The sequence below is a fragment of the Parus major genome, chromosome 4 (assembly GCF_001522545.3).
Source record: "Parus major isolate Abel chromosome 4, Parus_major1.1, whole genome shotgun sequence".
NCBI lineage: Eukaryota > Metazoa > Chordata > Aves > Passeriformes > Paridae > Parus > Parus major.
Genome location: NC_031771.1, coordinates 66331584 through 66339305, shown reverse-complemented (window position 1 = coordinate 66339305; position 7722 = coordinate 66331584). Strand labels below are relative to the sequence as shown.

At 54.0% G+C, this 7722-nt stretch overlaps 1 protein-coding gene across 1 annotated transcript; it reads left to right on the top strand.

The window, feature by feature from the left end:
* The first annotated feature begins 88 nt into the window (after positions 1-88).
* On the top strand, positions 89-3611 carry LOC107202756. Its single transcript, XM_015623680.2, has 2 exons — positions 89-543; positions 2065-3611. The coding sequence occupies exon 2, from the start codon at positions 2538-2540 to the stop codon at positions 3609-3611; it is 1074 nt and encodes a 357-aa protein (XP_015479166.1). The 5' UTR covers positions 89-543; positions 2065-2537.
* The last annotated feature ends 4111 nt before the right edge of the window (positions 3612-7722 follow it).

The window sequence follows — 7722 nt, the reverse complement described above, 5'->3', positions numbered from 1 at the left end:
TCCCTGGGTGTCCCTGGCTATCCCTGGCTGTCCCTGGGTGTCCCTGGGTGTCCCTGGCTATCCCTGGGTGTCCCTGGGTGTCCCTGGGTGTCCCTGGGTGTCCCTGGCTGTCCCTGGGTGTCCCTGGGTGTCCCTGGGTGTCCCTGCAGTGGGAGGAACCCGGATAACTCAGGGTTCTCCTTGCTGCTCTGCTGCCCCGGCAGCGCCGTGATGCCACCGAGGCTTGCACAAACTTTCCAGCTGTGGGAATGAATCCTTTAAATAGAAACACAGGGAGGGGGAGGAAAAGCAAAGCACAGAGGGCAGGCTCAGGTCCTGGAGCAGGTCTGTGTGAGACAGGCCCAGCACACGTTGTTCTGGCTGCCTGCAGTGAGCTCTGCTGACGCTGTGGGGGTGCTTGGGCTGTCCTGCTGCTTCTCTGCAGGTTCCAGCCTTGGAGAAACCTCCCCCCAGTGTCCCTGCCCGTGGAGGGGGTTGGAATGAGTTGATCTTTGAGGTGTCCTCCAGCCCAAACCGCTCTGGCACTCCATGAGCCGGTGTCTGGTGAGTACCCCAAGGCCAGTCCTTTCCTGGCATTGTCTCCCTATTCCTCCTCCAGACCCAGCAGATCCATGGATAACGCTCTTGGCTGGGAGGAGCAGGTGGGGGTCACACAGGTGGGCAGCTCTCCTGGAGTGGGGAAGATCCATGGGGAACTTTACCCCCAAAAAGGGCTCAAATCTCGATGCAGCACGTCCTGTAGGAGTGGACACACCGACAGACCATCCATCCTATGGATCACCCAACTAATGGTCCACCTTGCCCAGTGCCCAACCTCTGAGAGCAGCAAAAATCCAGCCATTGTGGGGTGATTATCCACAGCCTCCAGCCACTTCAAATTCAGACAATTCCTAGGGAAAATCACAGAATGATCACAGAACCATGGGATGGTTTTGGTTGGAAAGAACTTTAAAGCTCATCCAGTTCCACCCCCCTGCCATGGCTGGGACACCTTCCACTATCCCAGGGTTCTCCAAACTCCATCCAGCCTGGCCTTGGACACTTCCAGAGATCCAGGGGCAGCCACAGCTTCTCTGGGCACCCTGTGCCAGGGCCTGCCCACCCTCACAGGGAACAATTTCCTGCCCAATATCCCATCTAAATCTCCCCTCTTTCAGTTTAATTCAGTTTAATTCCATTCCCCCTTGTCCTTGCCCATGTGAAAAGCTGCTCTCCCTCTTTCTCACAAGCCAGAGGTTGAATCTCTGGAAAAGCCTTTTGGGGTTATCAGGTGCTAAACCTTTGGGATCCATGTAAGTATTTTATATTTGCATATATATATATATATTATATACACATATATATTTCATATATATATATACACATATATATATATATTATATACATATATATAATTAGAGCAGTAATTCCTTGTTTAGCTGGACAGGTGATGGGGAGCAGGTCTCTGTTCTGTCCCACCCAGGGACAGATAAAGTCACTTCATTGCTCTTTTGTCCCCAGTTCTGTGTCCTGACAGAGCAAGGAGTTGTCCATGTCTTTTTGACAGCCACCCTGAACTTTACAATCCATTTCAATCCCATTCAAACCCTCCCGTGTCACCCCCCAAACAGGAGCTATCACATCTCTGAACCTTCCTTCCCTCCTCTACAAACCCTCCCAAAAATCCCTGACCAGGGGTGATCAGGATGAACCAAAACCCATCAGAGCCTTCCCGGAGGGGGGGCTGGAGGACCCCAGGGAACACGTGGGAATCCCTCTGATCCCTTACATAACCCCTGCCGCTGCTTGTTTTTCTTTCCCGACTTTTATTTCCTGCGCGCTTCTCCCGCGCTCGCTGCTCCTAAAGCCGCTTAGAACAGCGCTAAACCCGGCTTAGCCAGACGCTGCTCTGGTCCTGGGTGACTCACTGAGCACCTTCCCCTTTCTCCCAGCATCCCAAAAGAGTCAGACTAGCTCCTCCACCCCCTTCTCCGTGTGCTCACCCATCACCTCTGGCACCGAGAGGGTTTTTTTTCCCCTCTTGCTGTACCAGATTCAGCATTTTTGTGGTTTCTCCTCTCACAGATTTTCAATTTGTGACTCTGATTTGGGATCTGCTGCCCATGAGATGCTCAGGTGGCCTCCTCTAAGGCTTGAACAAGGTCTTGGTCGTCCTCAGAAACACCAGCCTGCCAAACCCCACCCCTCCAAAAAGTAAACCCCAAACCTGCAGAGATACAGGCTGAGTGTGAAACGGGTGTGCAGGAGGCCCTGAAGTCCTTTACAAGGTCCTGGATGTTTTTCTGACATAGCCTCATCTTGCCAGGGAATTTTTCATAAAACACAGCGTGTCCTGCTCTTGCTTTGTGCAACAAAAAACCTCTAAAACCTCTGTTGTGTTATTTGTGTGCAAACACACTCAACACACACGTGTTTTCTGTGAAATCCCATCTGCTGAACTCCCCTTGCTGAGGAAGATCAGGAGTTTTGGGGACTCTCTGAAACCTCTTTGCTCTGCAGGATGACTGTGTGGAAACTCTGCTCTATCTTTCTTATCAATGCCTGTGTCTTTTTTGGAAAGCAAATGGAACAAAAGCAGTACCTGGGCTTTGTGTCGTCTCCAGAAGAGCCAGACCAGTTTGCTGCTGGGAGATTCATGGAATCTCCTCAGCTGGAAGGGACCCACCAGGATCATCAGTCCAACTCCTGGCCTTGCACAGGACAATCCCAAAAATCAAACCGTGTGCCTGAGAGAATTGTCCAAATGTCTCTTGAGCAGAGGCACAGCCAGGAGCTGGGACAGGACATTTTTCAAGCCTGCAGCTTCTCCAGCCCGGTTTCAGACCCTCCTTCCCCCAGAGCAGCCCCAGAGTGGTGGCTCCAAAGGCTCAGCTTTTCCCTTTGTGATGCTAAACATCAAGGAAGGGATAATCAAATTATTTCCACACGATTACATGGACGAGTGCACGGAGCACCCCGGAGAGATTTGTCCTTTGTCCCTTCCCGAGGGCCACTGGATCTCTCAGAGAGGCCAAACACCTCTCTGGATGCTGAGCAGGGAGATGGGAGGGGTGATTTGGCCACCCTGGGTCGCCTTTTTGATCGCTCCTGGACCTGCTCCCCTGGTTCCCACCGTGACAGCGATGTCTCTCCCATCTCTTTCTCCTCTCTGCAGAGTTTTTAGGGCGCTGCCCCCTGATCCCCCCTGGGGGAGATCCCCCCAGGCACCCCCGTTCCAGGGCACAGCCCGTGGGGAGCAGCTGCTTCCCGGCTGGAGCCAGCGCTGCCGGGGCTTGCGCAATTCTGGGATGAATCAGCAGCACATCTGGGCTCCTGATGAGGCTGCACAGTCACATTTTCCCCTCCATCCCCGCCCGATGAGCTCTGGAGCCCCGGGAAGGCAGCGATCCAGCCCGGGCTGCCTGGCTGGGAGGCGGGAGGGAGAGGAAGCCGGGCTGGCTTTGCCTTGCAGGGGAAATATTAAACGCTGCCATCAAATAACTGGGTCATGTCCCTGTGTCTTCCTGAGCCGGGCTGAGAAGCCAGGGCTGTGTTCTCAGCCTGCTTTTAGCTTCCCTGTGCCCTGGACTTGGGCGTGGAGGGGAGACTCCGCTCCTCCTGCTCTGCTTTGAGGCAGAGGGATGGATGCTCCTGAGCTCGGCTCATGTAGGGCTGGGATTTATGGGGTCAGGTCAAGCCCAGGGCAGCACAGACAGCCAGGGGCAAGCTCAGGGTGAGCAAAAGGAGGCTGGGGATGGATAAGGAGAGGCTGGGAAGAGAGGAGAGGCTGGGGATGGGTAAGGAGAGGCTGGGAAGAGAGGAGAGGCTGGGGATGGAGAAAGAAAGGATGGGGATGGAGAGGGAGAGGCTGGGGATGGAGAAAAAGAGGACGGGAGTGGATGGAAGAAGAATGGGAATGGGGAAAGGGAGTCTGGGGATGGAGAAGGGAGGATGAGGATGGAGAAGGAGGGATGAGGATGGAGAAGGGACCACGAGGAGCTGCAGCCAGACTGAACAGCCATCGGGTGAATTTCCCCCAGCCCACCACCCCAATCCACAGGGCAGGTGAGTCCCCTTCCCAAAAACCCCATCCAACGGAGGATTCTCCCGCAGCCTGGAGCCTTTTCCCCAGCCCATTTCCCACTCCCTCCAGCACAGCCCGGAGCCGGGCACCCCTCGGCCCCAAGCTGGGGGCAGGAGGTGGGGTTGGGGTGGCTGCGGGAGGGGCAGAGGCTGGCGGGTCCCCGCGGGCACAGCCGAGTGTCACCGCGCATCACCGTCACCCGGCACCGGCACGGAGCGCACGGGAGCGCCCGGGGCAGGGGACATGTGGCAAGAGCATCCCTCCCACCCCTTCCCCCACCTTCCCCCGGCCCCAAATTCCGGCCTTTCCCGGGCTGCGGGGAGAGCAGGAGGCAGGGAGAGGGGGAGGAAGGTGTTTCACAGCTGGAGCAAGGCTTGGCGAGAGGCTCCTCTCCTCCGGGGATGGCATTTCCTCGCCTGCCCCCTCGTTTCCACTCTGAAAGAGACGGGAGATCAGGTGCGAAATCACAAGATCTGGGAAAAAGGAGCGTGTGTGTCCCACGCTGCCACGGCACAGCCAGCCCCCTCCACAGCAAAAAATAAAAACCAAAAAAAACCACTTTTCCGAGGAAAAACGGGAAGCTGGGGAGATGTGTCTGCGAATGGAGAGCTGACCCCGTCAGGCTGTGCCCTCCCAGGGGTGAACATTTGGTCCTTCCCTCTGCTGAGAGGCACCAATGAGCCCAAACTGCGCCCTTGGACCTTTCCCAGCAGGATTTGGCCTCTAAATAATTTGGGAATTATTGCCTCATTCATCCAGCCATCCCCAAGGGTGATGGAGAGAAGGGGACAGCAGTGGGACACCTCCATGCTCCCATCTGATCTCATTATTTATTAATCAATAATAAATGCTTGATCCGTTTATTAGCCACCACCATCCTCCTCCCCTTCAAACCAGGAAGGAGAATTCCTCCAGCTCTCTCAGGTCAGGTTTTTCCATGCCATTTCCAGATGATTCCCTTTGAAGAGTTACACTTAGAAGGCAAAAAAGGCGTCAGAACCTTGTGCACAGGGCAGGGAGTTTGAGGTTGGTCTCATTAACCAGCAAACCACAACGAGCCACGACATTTTTGTCAGCATTTGTGGTGACAAATCCAACATTGCAGCTCCCAAATTACCCAATTAGCGCTAATTCCCATCAATAATGCAATTATGGTGGTTCCACACCGGCTCCTGAGCATCTCCTGTGCTCGCCCCTCCTCGGAGTCACCACCAAAGGTTTTTCTGCTGCAGGGGGTGAGGGTGGTGCCGTTCTCATCCCTCACACAACAACCTGCTGGGGCACAGAACCACCCCTGGTTTTGGACAGCCCCTCACTGCCTGGTTGAGCATTTTTAGGGTGTAAAAGGCTTGGTGAAAGCTGGCGGCCTGGCTGCTGGGCAATGCTCATCTGACCATTGGGAAACGCGCTGTTTCAGCTAAAATCAGCTGAAAAGGGCTAAAAAAAGCTCCAGGACAAGCCTGCCAAGGCCTCCCAGGACCTTAGACCTTGTCTTGCTGAGCTAAATAAGGAGCATGGCCTAAAGGCAGCGGCCACACCTTATTTTTGTTCTTATTATTTATTTCTTTTGTTCAATATTTTCTATTTCTATTGTTTATTATTTTTTATTTATGCCCCTCCCAGGGTATAAGGGCAGTGTTGTGATGTGTCATCCCTGATTCCTCCCTCGAGTCTGCCCTGAAAAGGGGAGATTTGGATGGGATATTGGGAAGGAAATTGTTCCCTGGGAGGGTGAGCAGGCCCTGGCACAGGGTGCCCAGAGAAGCTGTGGCTGCCCCTGGATCCCTGGAAGTGTCCAAGGCCAGGCTGGATGGGGCTTGGAGCAGTCTGGGATAGTGGAAAATGTCCCTGCCCATGCAGAGATGAGATTTAAGGTCCCTTCCAGCCCAAACCATTCCATGAGTCCTGCAGCACCCTTGGGTCCATCCCACCCTCCATCCAGCTCTTGGAGACCTCCACTTTCCTCTTGTCCCCAGCAGGAAACAGACAACAGAACATCAATATTCACTCTGTTCCTGCAGGATCTTCCTAAAACCCCAAACATTAAGGGACATTCAGCATCCTTCAAACGCTACACAACAAAGCTCTGGTTTCCTTCCTTTGTCATCTTCCTTTGAATATTATCCCTTTTATTCCCATCACCAGATCTTCCCCATTTCCAGACATCCCTGCCTGAAAGAGCCTCAGGCTGCTGGTCCAGAGGATGGCCAGAGCAGGGAGGTTTGTCCTCTGGAGGATAAAACACTGCTGCAGTGTGAGGTAATGGCAAGGAGAGATTTTTTTTTGAGCTTGTCAGTGGGAAGCATATGGCTGCCACTGAACTCCCAGGCTTATTTAGGATTTAGTGACTATTTGATCTATTTTAATCCAGATGTTCAGCTCATCACTTAATGAGATCCCAGCAGAGGAACTGTGGTGCCCCCCAGACAACCCAGTCCCCAAATTTCTCTGGGGAGAAGGAGCAGCTCCAGCAAGGCTGAGCATCCCAGGGGAGCTGGTGGTTCCCACTGGGGTGACACCAACACGCCAGAGCTGCGAGTCCAGAGAGCTGCCCACGTTCTTCTGGCACCCAACCTCAGCAGCTTCTAAAATCTGAAATTTTCATCTTCAAGCATCTGGAAATTTTCAGGGGTTTCACCAAAGATGGGATGTGTTCTTCTCCAGCCTCCTTTTCCCTGGGTCATGGGCCTTCCACCCAGGCACAGGCACCTTTCTTCTCCTTTTCTTGCTCTCTGCTCACCTGAATTTCGGTGTTTGTGCACGTGGAATGTGTCAGCTCCCACTGCAGCCTGTGGATTGGGAATCCAGGCTGGAGTCAGTTTCCTGCTCGTATCACCAGCAGAGTGATAAATGCTCCTAAATGCTTTCCAGGAGAAATTATGGTTGGTTTGGAACACAAAATTTCTCTGTCTTTGAAGCTGACTCGCACTATGAGCTCCCAGAAGGTGACGAAAAATGTGACAGAACCACTTCTCATCCTACCAGGGCGACTCCCAAATCCCGCTGTCACCGCTGCAGGATTCACACTGAGATTAAAAAGTTTATCAGAATTCAAAAAGGCTTTTCCCAGGTGCAACACTGACCCAGGCCAGGTCAGAGGCTGGGACAGGGAGCTGGAGCAGGGGGAGCTGCTCTGAGGTGGCTCAGGATCTGGGGGGCCTGGGACAGGAGCCGTGTGTATTTTTGGTTGGCACTGGACCACAGGAGGATGGAGGTGATGAATGTGTCCTCCCTGCAGCTTCCTGCCCTGCTGCCTCCTCTCCTGCTTCATCTCCAGGTCTCCTTGGGAGGACAAATTGTACAGAAGCATCCTTTGGGAGTGCCAGCACTCGGCATCCAGCGCTCCCTCAGCTGCAAGGAGCATCTGGCTCCTCTCCATGTCGGACACTGCGCCTTCCCCAGGGAGATCTGCTCAGGGAAGCACAGGGGAGGAGGTGATGCCAAAGGTGTGGAGAATCAAAACAGGCTGGAAGTGCTTCATCTGTGCAGTTCCCATCCCTGGAAGTGTCCAGGTTGGACGGGGCTTGGAGCAACCTGGGATGGTGGAAGGTGTCCCTGCTCATGGCAGGGGGTGGAATGAGATGAGCTTCAAGGCTGCTTCCACCCCAAACCAGTCTGGGATTCTGGGATTCTGGAATTCTGGGATTCTGGGGTTCTGG

Bases quoted from the DNA above. Each gene is read 5' to 3' on its own strand.
- LOC107202756 (XM_015623680.2), top strand. From the start codon at position 2,538: ATGCCTGTGTCTTTTTTGGAAAGCAAATGGAACAAAAGCAGTACCTGG.